We start from the raw sequence: 22,884 nt of genomic DNA, 5'->3' as shown, positions 1-22,884 counted from the left end.
TGGGTTTCACCTCACTTACACAGTCAGAGAGCAACCAGCAGTTTGATCACTTCTTCCTTGCACGGAGCTTAGAGGCATAAAGATAGAACTTCACTTGGATTGTTCTTTCCAAGAGTTGGCTCTGTGTTGCTCAGAATCCTATTAATTTGCTATTGCACAGCATGTAACTTGGTGTGCAACATTAAATGCCTGCGTCAATTGAAAATGACACGGATGGGTTAAGCCAGTATAACTTCAGTTGGGTTTCAGGTACAGTGTCATGATATTTTGACAGCTGTGAGGCTACCCACTTGCTCAGACTCTCTGCTTCTAGTTCTGACCTCATATAAGATTACCTGGGGGAATATCCAGTAGTGGACTTTTTATGGAGGTCACTGAGAAGTTGAATACCCACACACCTTGCTTCTGTGAAGGTCTGCTGGGCCCACTCTTCTTTCATTCTTCAAGCAGTTGAACAAATTCATCATGTGTTTGGTACTTGACTTCCTCCATTTGCTGCCTGCTTTTGTTGGTTTATTCAGTGACTGTTTTGCATATTATATTTTATTCTTCTGTGGTTTTATGTTGCTTATAAGTGAACTTGATAGAAGGACGTAGGTGGTGATGATGATGAAATCTACTGTGCGTGTAACGAGCTGGGATGCAGTCCAAGAAAAGCCAAATAAAACATGTTGGTCTTTAAGGTGACACAAGATGCTCTATGGTTTTTAGAACTTCCCAAACATCCAGAAAATTATAGTACTAAACAACTAATGTCTTTATCATAAAAGGAAATAGCTGGTGCCCACGTCATGGATTTGATCAGAGAGATGTTAGCAAAAGTCTCAGCCTTTCAGTGACTTGCAAGTATTTTTTTACTTAGAACTTTCATATTTGGCCCATAGCTTATGATCTCAGAGCAGAATACAACAATAAACAATACAAAAGGAATGTAGTTTTAGACATTAAAAATGTTTTTAAAAATCATGCATTAAAAAGTCTTCACAGCCTTAATCACCGAAAGCCTCAGTGAATAATAATGTTTTAACTTGGTGCAAAGATAGGGTTAGTGTCTGTGCCAAGTCCGACTTTTAAAAGGAGAGCATTCCATAGCTCTGCCATAACATTCTGTAAGTACTGCTGTCAAGCAAGGGAAGAGTGATACTTGGGTATGTGCTTCACCTTTTTAATGAGAATCTTCTTGTGAAATGTTAGATGTTCAGAATTTAATTCTTTCCATGTCTTTTGTGACAGTGTGAATAAATAGAGCTCCAACTGGGGAATCCTAAGAATGCTGCGCTGAAATGATCAAGTATCAGAGGTATATCTTTATTTTTTGCATCTTAATGTTTAAAAATAGCACACAAAATGATACAGTATATCACAGAAGTGAGTACACCCCCTCACTTTTCATAAATATTTTAGTGTATCTTTTCATGTGACAACACTGAAGAAATGACACTTGGCTACAATGTAAAGCAGTGAGTGTACAGCTTGTAGAACAGTGTAAATGTGCTGTCCTCTCAAAATAACACAACACACAGCCATTAATGTCTAAACCGCTAGCAACAAAAGTGAGTACACCCCTAAGTGACAATGTCCAAATTGGGCCCAAAGTGCCAATATTTTGTGTGGCCAGTATTACTTTCCAGCACTACCTTAACCCTCTTGGGCATAGAGTTCACCAGAGCTTCTCAGGCTGCCACTGGAGTCCTATTCCACTCCTCCATGATGACATCATAGAGACGGTGTATATTAGAGACCTTGCACACTTCCACCTTCCATTTCAGGATGCCCCACAGATGCTCAATAGGGTTTAGGTCTGGAGGCATGCTTGGCCAGTCCATCACCTTTACCCTCAGCTTCTTTAGCAAGGCAGTGGTCGTTTTGGAGGTGTGTTTGGGGTCGTCATGTTGGAATACTGCCCTGTGGCCCAGTCTCCGAAGGAAGGGGATCAGTACATGTTGGCATTCATGGTTCCCTCAATGAACTGTAGCTCCCCAGTGCCAGAAGCACTTGTGCAGCCCCAGACCATGACACTCCCACCACCATGCATGGCTGTAGGCATGACACACTTGTCTTTGTACTCCTCACCTGGTTGCCACCACACACGCTTGACACTATCTGAACCAAAGAGGTTTATCTTTGTCTCATCAGACCACAGGGCATGGTTCCAGAAATCCATGTCCTTAGTCTGCTTGTCTGAAGCAAACCGTATGCAGGCTTTCTTGTGCACCATTTTTAGAAGAGGCTTCCTTCTGGGACAATAGCCCTGGATACCAATTTGATACAGTATGCAGTGTATGGTTTGAGCATTGACAGGCTGACCCCCCCCCCTTTAACCTCTGCAGCAATGCTGGCAGCACTCGTATGTCTATTTCCCAAAGCCAACCTCTGGATATGACGCTGGGCACGGGCACTCAGCTTCTATGGTTGACCATGGCGAGGCCTGTTCTGAGTGGAACCTATCCTGTTAATCTGCTCTATGGTCTTAGCAACTGTGGTGCAGCTCAGTTTCAGGGTTTTGGCCATCTTAAAGCCTAGGTCATCTTTATGTAGAGCAACAATTCGCTTTTTCAGATCCTGAGATACTTCATTACCATGAGGTGCCATGTGGAACTTCCAGGGACCAGTCTGAGAGAGTGAGAGCAATAACATCTGCTCCCCCTTCACACCTGAGATTTGACACTAACGGGTCTCATGACACCAGGGAGGGAAAACGGCTACTTGGGCTCAATTTGGACATTGTCACTTGGGAGGCTGTACTCACTTTTGTTCCCAGTGTTTTAGACATCAATGGCTTTGTGCTGCGTTATTTTGAGGGGACAGCACATTTACACTGTTCTACAAGCTGTCTACTCACTGCTTTACATTGTAGCCAATTGTCATTTCTTCAGTGTTGTCACATGTAAAGATATACTAAAATATTTATGAAATGTGAGGGGGTGTACTCACTTCTGTGATATATTGTATATAATTTAGCCAACAGTACCTTTTCTTGAAACAACCTTAGATGATTGAATCCAAACATACAGATTTCTGGAAGTTTCTTTAAATGTCAGTCACCTCTTCAGGCCTTTTATTCACACAAAGTCCAGGAGTTTAGTCCTTGGGGCTTAAAAAGTTCTGTGTTTGTTATTTAGATAAGACTTTACTAAAACCTTATGGTCTGGATTGGGGCTGGATCTGATTGGCATGAGCAAAATTCTACTTTCAACATGATTTACTGCATCTTCTTTACTTATTATTTCCTTTATTCTCGTATATGTCACAGTCTGTCTGTAATATTTTTATTATTTATTGTATATGTTCTTTTTTTTTATTGGAAGCCGCTCAGAGTGGTCTACTCGACCAGATGGGTGGGATATAAATCAAATAAATAAATAAATAAATAAATAAATAAATAAATAAATAAATAAATAAATAAATAAATAAATAAATAAATAATAATAATAATAATAATAATAATAATAATAATAATAATAATAATAATAATAATAATAATAATAATAATAATAATAATAATAATAATAATAATAATAATAATAATACCTTTGTTGCTGTTTCACCTATAAGAAGGTAATTAAGCTTAGTACTGTATGCAAAGCATATCAGTGACTTGCCTCTCCCTTGTCATCTCATAGAATCACAGAAAAGTGAAGTTGGAAGGGGGGCCTACAAAGCCATCAAGTCCAACCCCCTGCTCAGTGCAGGAATACATCAAAGCATATCTCCCAGGTGATTATCTAAGTTTTTCTTGAATGCCTCCAGTGTTAGATCACTCACCAACTCTTGAGGTAACTGGTTCCACTGTTGTACTACTCAGTGGGAAAAGGTCAGAAATTCCCAGTGCAGAAGCAGATTTCTGGCTGCACTGCTTTGGAGCCACCTTTGCATTTTCTCAGCTGTGTAACAGAAAGGTTAGGGACATAGGAAGCTGCCATTTATTTTGTCAAACCAGTAGTCCACCTAGTCCTGTACTGTAGGAACGGGTTGCCAACAGCTCCCCCAGGGCTCCTCCTAGCCCTATCTGGAACTGTTAGGAATTTGATGTGGGAAATATTTTATTGTAAAGCATTTGCTCAGCCATTGAACTCTCACCCCCTTCCTTGGTGGTTCTGTCCTTGAAAAGAACACAATGTTCTCATGTTAGATGTAAAATGTTAGCTTCTTTTTTTAGGAGGAGATGCATAAACAAGCAGATATAGAAAAGCTAGTTGGCTGAAACCAGTTGTGGAGCCTCAATATCTGGTGAAGGCGGCAGCAGAGACTCATGGTGACATAATCTACAGCCAAGGTTTTTTGAGGATGAAATGCTGTTATGCAACACATTTGAACTGCTATACAAAATTTGGTTTGTGTATAAGACACAGTGAATGTGATAGGTAATGATTTGGACAGGCTAGGTTAAAGAAGTTTGGAACAATCTAATGCTTTATCTTTTGGATTTGCCTTAAAAGATTTTGTTCTTCATTTTTCTATGGATCTTCCTAAAGATGACTTCTACACCTGCCATTCTGTGTCCTGCCCACCCCCATGGAAACGCTGGATGTGGATTACTCTGACTGATTTTGTTTGTATTTGTTGATCACAGAATTGTGTTCTGTATCCCTCTTACTTCAAAATAATAAAAACATACAAGACAGCTATTTGATTTTGTTCACTTTTGTAATGGAGTTGATAAATAACAGGAATAATCTGTAAACCCATTACTTCTGTAGCAACAATGGATAATCATTTGGTAGAACTCAAAGTTGTATAGTTGTTGATCTTCTGTGCAGATGTTAGATGTGGTATGGTAATTTCATTTGTAAAGTTAATTGACTGGTCAAATGCCCACAAGTTCTTTACCCTGATAATATCTTCTTCTCCATCAGGATTTTAAAGTGATGTTTCAAGTGATGTTTATCACATTTTTAGTCTAGTTACGGATCAGGGTTAATAAGTACCATTTTTATTATGAACATTTGCATTTATCGAAGCATTTGAAATGTTGGTAAGAGAGCAAGAAGAAAAATGTGTTGAAATCTTTTCATTCGTTTGTGACACGTGTGAAGAAGTCTTATCCCTTCAGAGGTTTCTGGCCTGTGCTGCTCAGATATCCCAGCAAAAATGGCCAATTGAAAAACATCATGAAATCTCTATGATGTCTAGATAGCCAAATGTTTCTCACTTCATTGATTATTTCTATGAGAAAGCCCATTGGAACAGTGGGAGCACTGTCAGAGTCTTGTAGATGGATATGCCAAGATGCAAGGCCTGCCTAGGCTTATTGCTTGGTTTTTGCTTGGAAAACAAATACTTGGAATGGAAACCTCTTAATAATCCTCAGTCAGTTGGTGTCCCTCTTCTGAAGAAGGCATCCAGTGGCAAAATAAGGGGTGGGCCAATTTCCTTCTGAGTATTTTTCAAGTGGTTCTGAGGCAAAATGTTCTCCAGTCTTGAGTATTTCTGGTGTCTGACTTCCAACCCTCATTTTGGTGATAGATGTTTTCTATCAGTAGAAAAATATGAGTCAGATATCCAAAATCTTGAAAAAAATATTTCCTTGAAGAATAACCTCACAGCTTTAACTCAACTGATATTTTAAATATATTTCCCTTAATCTTAAACTTGCATTTTTCCTTATTGCCTGCCTTGAATTGACCAGTCTTAATGAAACTGAAATAACTAAGGTAAAGTACAAGGTGAAAGGCTAGTCAGTCCTCTGATCAAGCATATGTGCCATTGTCAGAGGTAAAGCATTCTTCAGTAATATACCCAGTTAGAGTGGAATTATTAGAAAACATGCAATGTGCTTTATTACATTTGGGGATCAAAGGTTATGTGAAGGCGGCTCTGGATGTCACTTTGGTTCACACTGGGACATAGCTAATTAGCAAAATGTCTTGTTCATTAATGGAACTGAACTATTTATTAAATGTCACCTGAAGTATGTATACTGTTGAATCATTTGTACAATGCAGAGGAAACTGTCTTAAGAAAAAGAAATCCATATCAGATTCTTCCTCATGACACAGTAGTTAAACTGCAGTACTGCTGTGCAAACAGCTCACAACCTGAGTTTGATCCCAGGCTCAGGTATGTGGCTCATGGTTGAGTCAGCCTTCTGTCCTTCCAAGGTCAGTAACTTGAGTACCCAGCAAAGGGGGGACGGGTGGGGGCAATGTGTGACCTGTATGATTAAATTGTAAACTATCCAGAGACAGCTTTAAATTGTAAACTATCCAGAGACAGCTTTAAGCGCTATGGGGTGGTATATAAGCAGCATGCTTTGCTTTGCTTTTCCTTTATTAGGTGAACCAAAAAAAAAAGTTCAAATTATGGGCAAAGTTTTGAAGCTGTCCAGATCTCTTCATGAGGCAAGATGTTATGAAAAGATGGCAAGACAGGGCAAGCTGACTTGGCATTCAAGGCATATAGATGCAACAACTTCAAGTCAGCTTCTCTGTCTCCTTTATTCTTCTACCTTCTTACATCCTTCACACCATCTCTGGACTGTCTCTTCCCAATAAAACATAGTTCCTAGAGAAGTTAGCTTTTATATTCTCCAAACAGAAAATAAATCTTTGTGTGTGTGTGTATTTTTTTCCCCAGAAACTTATGAGAGGGTGGTCCCAAGTACATGAAAAATTACAATTCCTAGGTATATCCTAATTTGAATGTTTGCAGACTCTTTTCATTTTCCATCTTAGGATGATAACCAGATGCAGACCACATGGCTTAACCTTTTCTCCTCATACACATTCCTTAAAACAAAACAAAGCAGATGTGCTGTGTTGGACTCCTCCCCGATGAAAAATCCTGGAAAACATGTAAGGTTGTACATCATTATTGCACTAACGAAGATTCTTTCGGAATTTTTCTTTTGTGAACACTGCTGCTTATGGTTTTCATGAGAAAGTTGGTTGTCTCTCATAACAAGGTGTCCTAGTGTTATTACAACACATTCCTTATCTGTAGTAATGAAATGTATCTTACTTTTGCTATAGGAAGAGGGAAATAACACATTTGTCAAAACATAATTTCACACTTTCTCCAAGGCACACATATTGGATATTGCTTGAAGGAAGGTGAAAACATGATTCCTTTCCTTTGCGTCTTATAAGTTATTTAAACTTCGGTTTCATCATATTTTGTTTTCCAGGGCTATAATGACAAGCACTCATTGAGAAAGCAAGAGACAGCTAATTGGTTTAACATGCTGTGAGCTTACCTGAATTATACCGAACAATAAACTGATGATAGTGGTTTTCTGCTCTAATGCTTTTAGTATTTGTTTCTAATGGGAAATATCAGCAGTACTAAAAGCATTAGAGCAGAAGAGTTTGTGGATGCTGAAGTGGAAAATAAGCCAGCTTGACTTGTATCATTGATTGATTGATTGATTTGATTTGTATGCTTTCCATCTGGCAACCAAGCCCACTCTGGGCAGTTCACACGGCACAATAAAACAGACAGTACAATAACAACAATGTATAAATTAATACAGTTTAAATAATTAAAATTAAAATCGATAAACATTAACATAAAAAGGGAAAGATGGCAGGGTTGAACGGTAAGTTGGATCAAGGTGGAATAAAGTCCGGAAAGGCCTGTCTAAAAAGGAATTGATTGTTGAAAGTTCATGACAGTAGATTCATCTGTGTTCTTAATTAGCAATCTATGTTGAGCATCCTATCTTACAAGCTTACAACATGCATATCTGGAAAGGCTGGGAAGGGTTAACATCCAAAGAAAGGTATTTGGGGTATCGGTGGTCATGCTTCTGATGATGCAAGTGTATTAGCCAATCAAGTTGACAGAGGGAGTTTAAAATATCCAGCAAGATCTTCCTTTAGCTTTATGATGTCGTTGTTTAGTCGTTTAGTTGTGCCCGACTCTTCATGACCCCATGCACCAGAGCACACCAGGCTCTCCTATCTTCCACTGCCTCCCGGAGTTGTGTCAAATTCATTCTGGTAGCTTCGATGACGCTGTCCAACCATCTCATCCTCCATCATCCCCTTCTCCTCTTGCCTTCACACTTTCCTAACATTAGGGTCTTTTCCAGGGAGTCTTCTCTTCTCGTGAGATGGCCAAAGTATCAGAGCCTCAGCTTCAGGATCTGTCCTTCCAGTGAGCACTCAGGGTTGATTTCCTTTAGAATTGATAGGTTTGTTCTCCTTGCAGTCCAGGGGATTCTCAAGAGCCTCCTCCAACACCACAATTCAAAAGCATCAATTCTTTGGCGATCAGCTTTCTTTATGGTCCAGCTCTCACTTCCATACACCACTACAGGAAAAACCATAGCTTTGACTATGCGGACTTTTGTTGGCAAAGTGATGTCTCTGCTTTTTAAGATGCTGTCAAGGTTTGTCATCGCTTTCCTCCCAAGAAGCCGGCGTCTTTTAATTTCGGGGCTGCTGTCTCCATCTGCAGTGATCATGGAGCCCAAGAAAGTAAAATCTGTCACTGCCTCCATGTCTTCCCCTTCTATTTCCCAGGAGGTGATGGGACCAGTGGCCATGATCTTAGTTTTTTTGATGTTGAGCTTCAGACCATTTTTTTTTTTGCACTCTCCTCTTTCACCCTCATTACAAGGTTCCTTAATTCCTCCTCACTTTCTGCCATCAGAGTGGTATCATCTGCATATCTGAGGTTGTTGATATTTCTTCTGGCAATCTTGATTCCGGCTTGGGATTCCTCCAGTCCTGCCTTTCGCATGATGTATTCTGCATAAAAGTTGAATAAGCAGGGAGACAATATACAGCACTGTAGTACTCCTTTCCCAATTTTGATCCAATCAGTTGTCCCATATCCAGTTCTAACTGTTGCTTCCTGTCTCATGTATAGGTTTCTCAGGAGATAGATAAGGTGGCCAAGCACTCCCATTTCTTTAAGGACTTGCCATAGTTTGCTGTGGTCCACACAGTCAAAGGCTTTTGCATAGTCAATGAAGCAGAAGTAGATGTTTTTCTGGAACGCTCTGGCTTTCTCTATAATCCAGCGCATGTTAGCAATTTGGTCTCTAGTTCCTCTGCCCCTTCGGAATTCAGCTTGTACTTCTGGGAGTTCTCGGTCCACATACTGCTGAAGCCTACCTTGTAGGATTTTGAGCATAACCTTGCTAGCGTGGGAAATGAGTGCAACTGTACGGTAGTTGGAGCATTCTTTGGCACTGCCCTTCTTTGGGACTGGGATGTAGACTGATCTTTTCCAGTCCTCTGGCCACTGTTGAGTTTTCCAAACTTGCTGCCATATTGTAGCACCTTAACAGCATTATCTTTTAAGATTTTAAATAGTTCAACTGGAATGCCATCACCTCCACTGGCCTTGTTGTTAGCCAGGCTTTCTAAGGCCCACTTGACTTCACTCTCCAGGATGTCTGGCTCAAGGTCAGCAACTACATTGTCTGGGTTGTCTGGGATATCCAAATCTTTCTGATATAATTCCTCTGTGTATTCTTGCCACCTCTTCTTGATGTCTTCTGCTTCTGTTAGGTCCCTACCATTTTTGTCCTTTATCATGCCCATCTTTGCACAAAATGTTCCTCTAATATCTCCAATGTTCCTGAACAGACCTCTGGTTTTTCCTTTTCTGTTATTTTCCTCTATTTCTTTGCATTGTTCATTTAAGAAGGCCCTCTTGTCTCTCCTTGCTAATCTTTGGAAGTCTGCATTCAATTTTCTGTAACTTTCCCTATCCCCCTTGCATTTTGTTTCCCTTCTCCTCTCTGCTATTTCTAAGGCCTCTTTGGACAGCCACTTTGCTTTCTTGCATTTCCTTTTCTTTGGGATGTTTTTTGTTGCTGCCTCCTGTACAATGTTACAAGCCTCTATCCAAAGTTCTTCAGGCACTCTGTCCACCAAATCGAGTTCCTTAAATCCCTTTACGACGTATTTTCCTACAAATAGATAGGCATGTCATAAAATAGGGATGGATTATCTCCAGAGATCCAGGGGCTGTATGTGCCTGGATTGTAGAAAAGTGTGTCTGCCTGTGAGGAGCATTCCCTTGGCTCTTACAAGATGATGAGTCCTTCTGCCACCCTCTTGTGGCCAAAAATAATTTTAAAATAATGTTGAGTGGATGCTGGGGGCCCTCAAACCATATAAAATTAGCCCACACGTTACCTAGAGGCAGAAAGGACTTTCAAATCCAACAAAATAGTTTTTTAAAAGCCCCCTTTAAAAAAAATTGGAGTGGGTGGGGTCTGCATGTTGTACACCCTGATGCAGAGCAGAAAAGGTATCTTATTGCATCTACATAGAAATGGAGGAAGGTGCCTTATACGGGTCTATACAGCCAACTCTGATTGGCAGCATTTCTTCAGGGTTTCAAGCAGGATTCTTTCTTATCCTTTCCCAAGAATTCCTGCTATTAATGGATGGTCTCCTATTCAGGTACTGAGCAAATACCACCCAGCTTAGCTTTGAAAAATTATAGACATTAATGTGTTCTCAGCAATATATGCACATGGTGTTACATCTTCTATTCACAATTGGAATATAATTACAATTTTCTCTTACTTTTCTTTTACATTCCATTAGCAACCCACCAGGACTGACCATTAGCCTATTTGGCTGTCTGTAGCTCCCTGTACCTCTTGTGATTGTAGTCTGGAGCACAGGCCTTCCAATTGTCTTTTCATACCCTAGTATTTTTTTCATTCCAAATTTCCATTCTTTTCTTTTTCATTAAGATATTAAATTCCTTTGCTAGTTGCTATCCAAGTTGTTGAATAAATTTGAAGATTTTATTTACCACAGAAATGTGGACAGAAATAAATTAATTGTCCAGCTAAATGTACACCGGGTGTTGATGTTAGAATACCAAGTGATGCTAACATTCAGAGAATTAGATTCAGGCTCTATTTTTATTATGTACTTCAACTTTTATTAGCCCTTCTATGAATTATAAATCCTTAATGGTACTTTCCCGAGTCATCAAGAATGTAACTGTTCAAAGTAATATAGGAATCAGGATCACTATAAGTAGCTTTCTGTGTTGGGGAAAGCGACTTATAGTAGCTTTATAAACAAATATGAGAGCCAGTGTGATATAGTGCTGTGATTCCCCATCTGGGGTATGTGTATCCCTAGGGATACACACCAGGACATTTAAGAGTATGGGGAATTGAATAATGGCAGGAAAAGGCACATATGTCAACAGTGTAGGACAAGATAAAAGTCAAAAGTTGTGAATTTAATTTATCCCTCTGACAAGTGGTGGAGCAGATTTTTTTTTGTTATTTAACCTTGAGAAAAGTTCTGCTGCCTCACTTTATTTTGGCAAATGGTGGCGAAGTCCTCCCTAGACATTGTGTTGTGAACACACTATTGCAGCATGATGTTTGGTGGCACACCTCTCACAGGCTCAGCTTTCATTCTCCTCCACGAACATTCGAGTGCTGTCACCTTGGCACCAGTGTGTATACAAGTGTGTGCCTCAGTCAGTCCTGTGAGCAGTGTTCAGTGAGTGAGTTCTATTTATTTACACAGATACAATGTACAAAGTTGAAATAACAGCAATCATGTTGAATACAAACATTTTGCTAACATGAAGGGTGTAGTTTCTGGAAATGGGCTACCAAGGAGTACACCAAGGGAACCGCTGGTACTTAGAATTCTCTGATTTAATTCAGGAAAGTGCACCAGAGCAGATACGGATTAAATGGTTTTCAATGCATTCCTATGGGAAATGCAGATTCAACATAAGAACTTTTCAACTTGAGAACCACCTTCCAATACGGATTAAGTTCTTAAGTAGAGACCCCACTGTACTGTGTTGGTTGTATTAATTCAAATTGGAATCATTGTCCTTTCCCTAATTTGATTGGCCTCATGTTCTGCATCACAAGGGAAAGAGAGAGACCACTTCTTCCACACCATGCAGAATGTCATAAATTTCTAGTGTCCCCTTGTTACTTACTGTGAACTGTAAACGTACCTCAAACTGAAGACATCCAAGTGGCCTCTTCTGATGGCCTCTTTCTGCACATTTTCACATCTGTCTGAGATTTTTTGCTTGAGGTGGGGGAAACTGGACTTTTATGAAGATTTTTTCCTGATAATATAATTTGCAGTTTAGCTAGGACCAAACATGTATTAATAGTGGGTCATTTGGGACCACATCCTGAGCCTTCAGTCATCTTTCTCAGCCACCTGATGCCATGTTTCTATTCCTTCATTTCCCCCACCTTACCTTTGTCTTTCCCTTCTCTTCCTCTTTTAGATTGCCCATTACCCATTCTTAAGTGTCTTTGGGATAGCCCTCTACCTATGTAAGGTGTCACATAGGCTGTGGTTAAATTGGCGCAGTGGTTAAACTGCTGTACTGCAGCCAAAACTGTTCTCACGACTTGGGGTTCAATCCGGCTCAAGGTTGACTCAGCCTTCTATCTTTCAGAGGTTGATAAAATAATTACCCAGCTCGTGGGGGGGATGGGGGCGATGTTTAGCCTGCATAATTAACTTGTAAATTGACCAATGAGTGCTTGAAGTGCTATGTTTGCATATTGTGACACCCGTACCCCGGGTGATGTTGGGAGTGCCGTCCCGCCCTACAGCCTCCGTGGGCACCCAAACAGCTCCCAAGCCTTTCCCACCCCGGATGTTACATCAGGCCGTGGACACTATGGATTTAGAACGGGGCCTGAAGGGGTTAAATATATTGACCCAGACTCCTCAGGTTTGGGCGGGAAGAGCTTGGAAGGAGCCTGAGGAGGGAGCTGTGGGAGAAGTCAGTAGGAGGAGGGACACGGAGGCAGAAGGATGGGAATGGGTGTCCATCCAAGACCCTTGGACGGGCAAGTGGGAGCAGGTGCGTCTCACTAAGAGGGAGGCGGAGGAGAAGGAGGGAAATGTCAGTTAGACCCTCTTATTGGGGAGAAAGGGAGACGAGAGAGTGGCGGCGAAAGCTGGTTGAAGAGAAGAGGCGAATAGAGAGAGAGAGGGAGGAGAAGAAGTTATGGTATCTGGAGGAGCTGAAGAAACTGGGTTACTACCAGGACCCTGGGATGCCGATGGGGCAGAGAACCACGTACCCTGGGGATTTACAGGGTATGAAGAGACAACCCCGTTACTAATCACTGACCCAGAGGACTTTGCTCCCGAAGAACCCACCCGGGTTCAGGCTGGTCCATGGGTGGCGAGGTCAAGCAACCCGTTTGATGAAGACTGGGTGCCCCTGTATGAGCCGTTGCTCACACAGGAGAAGTTTATTCCCAAGTTGGTGGACATTTCCATTCCCTTACCCAAGTTAATAAATGAAGAAAAGTTTGGTTTAAAAACGTCTTCTGTTTTATTTGGTTCGGGGTAGGCGAAGACTAAGGGACCCTCACACATATAAGCAACACACTTTGCTTTTTAAAGAACCCACCTCACAGAGTTGTGAGAATAAAGCCCTGGGGTGGGGAGCCTCAAGCTCAGTGGAATAAATGCAGGGTACAAAACCAAACAAGGATCACTACAGTTTTCTTAGTGAGGAATTGGGTGGTGATCCAGGAAAGCCAGGGCTGAAATAAATCTATTAGTCTCTTAAGCTGCCACAAATCTTTTGTGTTTTTATACATGCTGGAAGAGACCAGAGTTTTCTGCCTTTTGTTTTGGTACCGTTTCCTCTCCGGATCTCTTTTGCACATAAGACTGCAATTGGCTTGTGGCCCAAGACTTCCCTAAGAACCGAACCAGCAGAATCAGAGAAGTCTCATCCTTGCCTAACCGAGGCTGGGACACAGAAGGGCAGAATTATTCCCAGGACAAATCCTGGAGTGTGAGAAGCTACTGTACTTTTATTTTATTTTAGGGAATGCAACTCCCAGAATTCTTCCCTGGTCACGGTGACCCGAGGATACAGGAACTTGTAGGAAGCAGGGGGGGAACGTTTCCCAGTTGGGGGACCCCCTGTTCTGGTTAAGGCGGGGTCAGTCCTGACGTTTGTTGCACCTGGAAAGTGGGCTGGCGAGGGACAGAACCACCCAGCGATGCCCCTCAGCTTTAACTCCGAGCGCCGAAGTTGGAAGGGCGACGCAGCCCTACAAGCAAAGGCCATTTGCCTTCTTTGCTCGCCCTCCACCCCAACTTCTTCGGGAGCTCGGGCGTCTCGTGTATTTATTTGTGCGCGCGTGCGTCGGGTTACCGGCGCCTGGGGAACCTGCTCTCCAGGCTGAGCAAATGGCAGCTCCGTTTCCCCTATCAGCGGGAAGAGCTTCGGTCCGCCTCCCGCTTCATTGGGCTGAGGGAGCCTTTGGTGCCCACCTCCTTCAAAAGCATCACCACGTGGCTCTCCCTCCCCTTGGCAACGGGAAGAGATGCCTTGGTATCAGCCGGTGGCAAGGAGGGAGGGAAGAGAAGGCAAGGAGCCTGCGGGTTGCATCGTCAGGGGCATCGGCTGGCTTTGGGCACTTGGGACGAGGCGAGGCCGATCAGCGACCAAGTCTTTAAGATGAGCGCCTTCTTTTAGAGCAACGGCGCTTTTAAGTACCCCAAAGGTGCAATTTCCCTTTGGCTTTGCAGAAGCAACTAGGAAAAAATAAGTGTGTGGGGGGGAGAAGCCATTTTGCAAACATGAACCATCACCAGCCTGGGTAAGTGAGGAGGTTCTAGAGATGGTTGATGTCCCTCTGTTTAGGGAAGATTTGAGACTGCAACTCTGTGGCTGTATTTGCATTTTTAAACCTACTTATTTTACAGCTTGGTTAAAAAATATCTCTTACCTCCATAGTTTTGGGACTTTTCTGACTCTTATTCAAAATGGTATTCTCCTGGGAATGAAATACCAGCTTGTGGGTTTAATAATGACATAGTTCCAGGGATCCAGAGCTAAACCCTGGTTAAAGGAGAGGGATTGGGGAAAGGATGATGGTGGGAGGAGGCAATCATATTGAGTGGGGAGCTGCAAAGAGCAAAGAGTTGAACTCATTCATATTCTTCAGGAATTACCCTTTAAGCAGGAGGCATTTAGACCTAATGGAATATGAAAACCATTGTCGAAAGCAAAGTTGCTGCTATTTTCCTCCTTTTGGGTTCCTTCTTTTGAATACAGATTTCTTGCTGCTTAAACAATCAAGTCCCACATGCAAAAATTGATGTTTGTCTAAATACTTTTTGGTATGAGGTCCTACTTTTGTAATGAGCAAGCAGAAATTTTAAAAAGAGCAGGTAGAGACGGTGTTTCTGGACTCGGTTTTCTGCAAGGAATTTAGATACTGTATTTCTTTTCATCTATTGGTTACTCTTGTGAAAAAGAAGCACTGGAGGGCAACCAGAGGTCTGGCAATTTACAAGTAATTGCAATTTCCTTGCATTAAAATGCAACAGTAATCTTGATGTTGAATGTTCATAGTCAACATCGAGTTTCTGGTTTGCTAATCAATTTGAGGGGAATTGTGAAATCATATGCAGAGAATAAAAAAAAGGTAATGAATTCACAACAGACTCTATTTTTCAAGTCTTTCCTAGAAAATAAGTGTTGAGCTTTTCCCTTGGTTAATATTCATATGAGTTTTTATAATATAAATTTTTGGGGAGTAGATAACCGCTAATGTTTAAAACATGTGTCTTTTAGTGAATACACCCATAGAATACTTATATATTGATTAACTTTTTGAGACTGAATCATAAATCATATTTGTGGCATAGATTTCTCCATGGTAAGTTAACCAGACTGAAATGTTGTTTATTGGGTGGTTCACAGGGTGGGGAAGGTGTTACACAAACTTAACCATGGAGCAGAAAATGTGTCAATTAGCTATGCAGCAACCTTGTAGGATTTGACAAATACAATATTCAATAGGTATAGAAAGTGTATAATTTTGGGGTAGTAAACTGTAACCCTGCTCTTACATAATATAAGAAAGCAATAGCTGAAATCCTGTTGCTTCGCATAGTAAGTCACATTAGAGTACACACACTGGATCAGTGGCGATTTGATGAGCCAATTCTTTTGTAAATTCCGTTGATTCAAATGTGCTTATTCTAATTGTAATGTAGCTCCTTTGAGTAGTTACTTTTAAGTCATGTATTCACAAATTTTCTTTTTGCTGTTACAGCTCCATTGTTTAGGTATAAAAAACTTTAAAAGTTACTTTCTGAAACATATTTCAAAGCATTCTGAGAACTTTTCATGTTTCGTGTCCTTTTATTAGCAGTCCAAAGAGGCAGACAAAGTATTAATTCACTCTGACTTTTTCTATTTCTGTAAATATCTGCAAGGTGCAATATCAGAACTGAACGCCAGAGGGAACCAGGCAGTATTTCCCTGTATTTTTCTTGGCCTATTGCTAAGACAATGCAACTTATGTGCAATCCGAGCAGCAATAAGAATAACATCAACTTGTGTTCTGAGCAGCAATGAGTAACACAAGGAATTCCTTTTAAAATGTAACCTTCTGAGGTCATGCTAGTGATCTTTGGCCCTGTAAGAGGTTTTTCCACGGAGTTCCTTCAGCTTGCTTCCTCCTAGCAATATAGCAGGTCTTGACTATTCCTTGTCACTGTTGTTTTTTTTTGGGGGGGGGGGGGGCGGACTCAGTTACTTTAGGCTTCTTGGCCATTTGATTAATAGTGATCATTATATATATATATATATATATATATATATATATATATATATATATATATATATATATATATATACACACACACACACACACACACACACACACATATACACACACACACAGCTCCATCAGTGCGATGCACTATTCTAAGTGGTTAACAAATAATAAAATGAAACATGCAATAACAAAGAAACAAGGAATTGGAACAATAAAGGTAAAAACATGTCAACTTTCCAAACTGAGATGGCACATTTCATAATAAATAAAATGACAGGGCAGGAGGCACAAGGAAATCCATGCAAGCTTGCAATCAAAAGCCCTTCTGAAGAGCAACATCTTCAAGGGAAGCAGGGAAGTGGCCGGGTGTAGCTCAAGTGGAAGCCGACTCCAAAGAATGGGTGCCACACCTGAGAAGGCCTGGCTTCTAGTCGATGTTCTCTTGGTGTACTTCTCGGAGGAGCATTGCCTGGATAGATCTGGTAGTGCAGGTAGATAATTTTGGGCAAAAGCACCCTGCCAAGTAATGGGATTCAAAATCGTGGAAGGCTTTATCAATGAGAACAAAAACCTTGAAAGATCACTCTCTCTTTCTATAAAAGTCTCTTGATCCTAAACACTGTGACATTTTTAGTATCTCTTCTCATTAATTACTTCTTGCCTCAGTTCTTTGTTCCTCCTTGCCATTTTTTTCAAGCTTAGTTTTCTGTGGTTGTTGTTGGTTTTTTGGGCTCTTTGGCCGTGTTCTGAAGTTTGTTCTTCCTAACATTTCGCCAACCTCTGTGGCCTGCATCTTCAGAGGACCATTAGATCCCGGCTGTGAAAGCCTCTGTGAATACATTAGTTTTCTGTCCTTGGGCCGCGCTCCTACAGGCTCCCTGTTTGCCATTGTTATCTGCTTGGTAGCCTTTTTGATAATGCCCTGCCCTTAGTCTCTCTGTTCTTTAGCTTTCCTGGGTTCTCAAATTGTTTCCTGGCTCCTGTTCTGTATTGCAAAACTGCTTTTGGTTTTGCCCCCTCCCCCCAAAGTTCTCTTAATTTGATGTTTTATCCCAGCCGGACTGCTATACCAGATGAGTGTTTGGGTTCATCCTGCCCATTACTTTTGAGAGAGAGGATATCATTTACAAATGAGAAATGGGGAAGGAGCTGAAAGAGGAGGACCAGGTGAGTGCTGGGGGGATTGCTGCCTCAAGTGAAAGGTGTAGTTGCCTACTAAACTTTGTACAGTAACTGTGGAGAGACCCCTGTGACCACATTAGGTGATCTGCTTTGATCTTTTTCTAGTACATTTTTACTCTGTGTTCAGCTGTCCTCCATTTCCTGTTTAGTTTGAGTTGTTAGATTAAATTAGTTTATTTTTTTATTTCTTGCGCTGAGAATTGTGCCTGCATAGGTTTTAGTGCAATGGTTTTAATGTCTGAGTGGTTTACATTTTTGCTGTTTGATTTCAAATTGTTTTAAATAACTCATGTTTTAAATTGGTTTTATAGAGCTTTGTAACCCATCCTGAGATGCTGTGATATAAGGTGGGTGTGGCAGAATGCCCCACGGCATGCCTGTCCATCATGGGGAGCTCAAGGGCAGGAGCCTATGATAGGACAGGAGGGGCATACCATCCAGAGGGTGGACTTGTGGTTACTGGAAATAAACAAAGGACACTGGGTGGACGGGACAGTGGGCTAGAAAGGAATGAATGAATGAACGAACAAACAAACAAACAAATAATATTGGCCCAAACCCTGTTGCTTAGTGTAGTAAATCATAATAAAGTAGGCCCATTGAATTAATGGGGTTTTGATAAGTCTACTTCTCCATAAGTTCCATTGATTCAAATGGGCCTACTGTAAGTACAATGTACTAGGATAAAATAAGTCACAATGAGAATAGGCCTATTCAAATCAATGGAATCAATGGAACTTATCAAGGAATTAATTCCCCATTGATTCAACAGACCTATTCTAATACATTTATTACATTAAACAGCTGGAGTTTGGCCAGTGTATTGTTTGGTATTTTATTATAGAACTGCTGGATAACTCAGTGAGTTAGGTGTCTGCCTGTGGAGCCAGAGGTTGGGAGTTTGATTCCTCACTGCCTCCTTGGCAGGGCTGGACATGATGATCTTCCAGCTCTGCAATTCTAAGTTTATTATTCTTATCATTATAATTCTATCTCTTGATATAATAATCATCTGTAATAGTTTCAGCTGTCTTTTTAGTTGTTATACTTCTTACATTATGAGCTACTTTGGGTACCATTTCTGGAAAAGTGGGAAATAAATAAAACAAGTGACACATGCCCAGAACCTTTCTTATAGGCTCTCTTATGGTCTCGCTTGGCAGCAAAAGCAGAGTTTTCAGTCCTAGACAATTACGGAAAGGTGGCCGTGAAAATAAGGGCAAAACTGTTTTTGTATTAAAAAATCAGTTGAGATATCAGCAGTGTATACAGTTAATTCCAATTTTAGTATCTCAAATTTAGTTCTTTTTAGTTTGTGTATAATTTGATGGGTATATATAATATAATATGAATACAGGAAACAGGTATCATAGGAGCAGCCTTTGAATGATTGAATGCAGACAACAATAACATTTACTCTCCTTATTAAGTATAGAGTTATTTTGTTTGCAGAGGAGACTTTGGAGGGAGTTTTTCTTTATTGCCAGGCGGAAATAATGCAAGATTGGTTAGCATACCAAAGCTCCACTTTCTTTTATTCCTATTACAGTTTAAGTGCGAAAGTGGCAATAAAATGAAATTGTACAATTCATAAATGAGATTATAACTCCCAGTGACTAACTCTACTGATCAACAAGTAGGATTCTTCCATATTGTTTCTTTAGTGAACCATTGCTAGCTTAATTATACCATGAAGAATTGACCATGAGAATTTGGTTTCTAAAACAATGTTAGAAGCTTGAAGAGATGGTGTTGCATTTATTTTAAATTAATAGATGCAACTGCAAACATTTGTTACAATAGACAGTATGAATCTGAAAGGTGAGGGGATAGAAAATGTTAAACTTAACTAAATCGATGGTATCCGTCACCAGACAATGTCATAATCTGGTTTTTCAGCTAGTCTTTGACTGTTGGTGTTTAAAAAAAGAGGACAAATTATACACAATTCTGTCTAACAGTTAATTTGGCTCTGGAAATTTCCTAGCAGCCACTGTCTGTTTAAGGGCTCATGAGACTGGATTCAAATTATGGTTTTTGCTTGGCTGTGCTGTGCTGCTGGTAGCAAAGGATATAAAGTCATGAACTTAAAAGAAGGTGAAGTCAGAGTAAGACAAGTAGTTCATTTTGGTGAACAAAAGATAGCTAACAAGAGAGAAATAGAAGGCCAGTATGCTGGACCCCTCATAGATGAAGCTGTGCCAATCCCTCCCCAGCCTGAGCCAGATATGAAGCAGCAAGGTGGTGACAAACAATTCAGGAGTAATACACCACAAGAAGAGGACACAGATGGAGATGTCAAGGTTGTTGGACTGGAAGAGGCACCTATGTTAGAAAATGCCCCAGAACAAGCCATCAGATACTGCACAAAAATGAGACATGGATGCTGACTAAGCTACCACCAGGCAAGAAAACCATCATGTCCATGCGGGTATTCAAGTTGGAACAAGGTGAAAATGGTGGAGTGGAGTCCCGCAAGGCAAGACTGAGTGTTTTATTGCTCAATTTAGGAACAGTTCCTACAGAAATATGAAGACTTAGATGAAACTTTTGCTCCTCTTGTCAAGCACAGCACAATAATAATACTTCTGAATGTGGCAGCCTCCAGAAAGATGCAAGTCAAGCACCTACATTTCAAATACATGCATTTTATATGAGAAGATTGTAGAGGAGCTATATGTGGAGCGACTCGACACATTGGCAGGAGATACCACTTATTGTGTGATCTGACAGAGAGCGGCATCGTCAAGATGATCTACTGTCACACCATAGTGATGGCAGCAGAGATCCTGACCAAGCCTCTTTCAAGAGACCCCTTCCAGAATTTATGTAGCAAGATGGGACTTCAAGACCATGTCTGCATGTGACTTTGAGAAGGGGTGTTGGAGTTTTATTTACAACCTTGCATGCTGTCTGTGGTTTGAGGAACTGGGACGGACTTTTCTGGGTTGGGATGATTGACTATCTACCCAGCAATAACCAATAATTCCTTCCAGCTTTTGAAATTTTCAGAGACCTGATTGTTCTGCTCATTTATCTCATCAATTGTTTTGTTGCTGTTGATTTGTTCAGTTGGTTGCTAATATGTGTGTGCAGTAAAGAAAGCAGTATACACAAGTTTGTAATTTCAAGCAACAAGAGACATTTTAAAATTATTTCTCCTATAAATGTCTCAGAGTGAGTTATTGAGTCTTAAGTGCCAGTTAACAAGAAAAGGGTGGACTCTGGGGAATTTATAGCTATTCTCCTCTATGGATCTCTATATTTCTACATAGCAAAAAAGGGAATTTAACAAAGAAATTCAAAACTCCAACACTTACTAATTGTTTGTGTCCCTTTGGTTTAAATAAGTCCCTGTATTATATCCCACTTTATGAAACATATGGGGAAGGAGATAAGTGAAGATATGTGGGCATATGGTCTTTTGTTAACACATCATAGTGTGGGAAGGGTACGCATGGAAATGTGTAGAAGCACATAGAAAGGAATCTACATAAACTTGTAGTTTACCCTGGGAATTACACACCTGCCAAAGTGATTAAGGTTCCAGTGGATTCACATCTGCCTCATACTCATCCATGCTCCCAAATGCATATCCTCTGTGTGCTGAGCATTATTTCACACAGGAGAGAATGGGGGTACTTGCGTGGAGATATGGGTATGCATAAGAAACACCACCATATTCATCATACCAGGTGGTTCATTGTAGCCAGTTGGCAACTACATGCTATCCAACTTGGATAGTAACAGCAAATTTGTGAATATTAATGGAAAAACATTTAGGAAAGCTTTTATGCCAGCTAGGTTTAATGTACTTCAGTCTAGATAGACAGGTAGAAGGTAGTAGAATGTGGAATAGATAGTTCTACTGTTAGAGGGATCTGTAATTGGTTGACTGACTGAACCCAAAGGGTGATCACAAATGGCTCCCCTTCATCCTGGAAAGAGGTGACTAGTGGGGTGCCCCAGGATTCTGTTCCGGGTCCCATGTTATTCAATATCTTTATCAATGACTTGGATGAAGTAATAGAGAATATATTGATTGAATTTGCAGATAATACCAAATTGGCAGGGGTTGCTAATTCCCTAGAGGACAGGATTAAAATTCAAAATGACCTTGACAAATTAGACTCCTGGGCCACAACTAACAAAATGGATTTCAACAGGGAGAAATGTGAGGTCCTGTGGCTGGGCGGAAAAAAATTAAACTGCACAGATATAGGATGGAAGACACCTGGCTAGACAACAGTTCCTGTGAATGGGATCTAGGAGTCTTGGTAGACCACAAGCTGAACATGAGTTAGTAGTGTGGTGCAGCTGCCAAGAAAGCCAATGTGATTCTTGGTTGTATCAATAGGATGATCAAGGGAAATGATAGTACCACTCTATTCTACTTTGGTGAGACCTCACCTGGAGTATTGTGTCCAGTTCTGGGTACCTCAATTCAAAATGGATGTTGACAATCTGGAACATGTCCAGAGGAGGGAGACTAAAATGGTCAAAGATCTGGAAGCAATGTCCTATGAGGAGCGGCTTAGGGAGTTGGGAATGTTTAGCCTTACAAAAAGAAGGCTGAGAGGGAACATGATAGCCATGTTTAAATATTTGAAAGGATGTCATGTTGAAGAGGGGACAGGTTTGTTTTCCAGAGCTCGAGAGACTAGGACACGGAGCAATAGTTTCAAACTACAGTGGACCCTTTACTTAAGGAATTAATCCGTATTGGAATGGTGGCTGCAAGTCGAAAAGTCTGTAAGTCGAATCTCCATTGACCTACAATGCACTGAAAACCGATTAATCCCATAACCAGTGGTTTTTATTCTATTTTTATTCCATTTTGGTTTTTTTCTGGTCTGTAAGTCGATTCTCTGGCTGCAAGTCGAATCTAAATTTTGCAGCCAGAGAAGTCTGTAACTCGAAAAGTCTGTAAGTCGAGCCGTCTGTAAGTCGAGGGTCCACTGTACAGGAAAAGAGATTCCATCTGAACATTAGGAAGAACTTCCTGACAGTCAGAACTGTCTGGCGGTGGAATAGGCTGCCTCAAAGGGCAGTGGAATCTCCTTCTTTGGAGCTTTTTAAGCAGAGGCTGGATGGTCATCTGTTGGGAGTACTTTGATGGATGTTTTCACATAATGGGGTTTTGGACTGGATGGCCTCAGTGGTCTCTTCCAACCCTATGACTC

General features: G+C 40.8%; 1 protein-coding gene across 16 annotated transcripts in view; it reads left to right on the top strand.

The window, feature by feature from the left end:
* ERICH3 (glutamate rich 3) overlaps window positions 1-22,884 on the top strand; it is a 98,358-nt gene that overhangs the window by 4,877 nt on the left and 70,597 nt on the right. For 6 of the 16 annotated variants that reach the window (XM_078392989.1, XM_078392985.1, XM_078392984.1 and 3 more), the window contains one exon: window positions 1,234-1,300. The exons of 4 other annotated variants lie outside the window; for them this stretch is intronic. In XM_078392989.1, the coding sequence (XP_078249115.1) occupies window positions 1,284-1,300 (17 nt within the window). In that variant the 5' untranslated portion in view covers window positions 1,234-1,283. Of the gene's footprint in view, window positions 1-1,233; window positions 1,301-14,258; window positions 14,549-17,574; window positions 17,687-22,884 lie in introns of those variants that run through there. 6 more of the 16 variants (XM_078392992.1, XM_072997805.2, XM_078392993.1 and 3 more) reach the window with 4 other exon arrangements.

The sequence above is a fragment of the Pogona vitticeps genome, chromosome 4 (assembly GCF_051106095.1).
Source record: "Pogona vitticeps strain Pit_001003342236 chromosome 4, PviZW2.1, whole genome shotgun sequence".
In the NCBI taxonomy this organism is placed as follows: Eukaryota; Metazoa; Chordata; class Lepidosauria; order Squamata; family Agamidae; genus Pogona; species Pogona vitticeps.
Note: the sequence above shows the minus strand (reverse complement) of the source record. Positions and strands in the feature narration are given on the sequence as shown.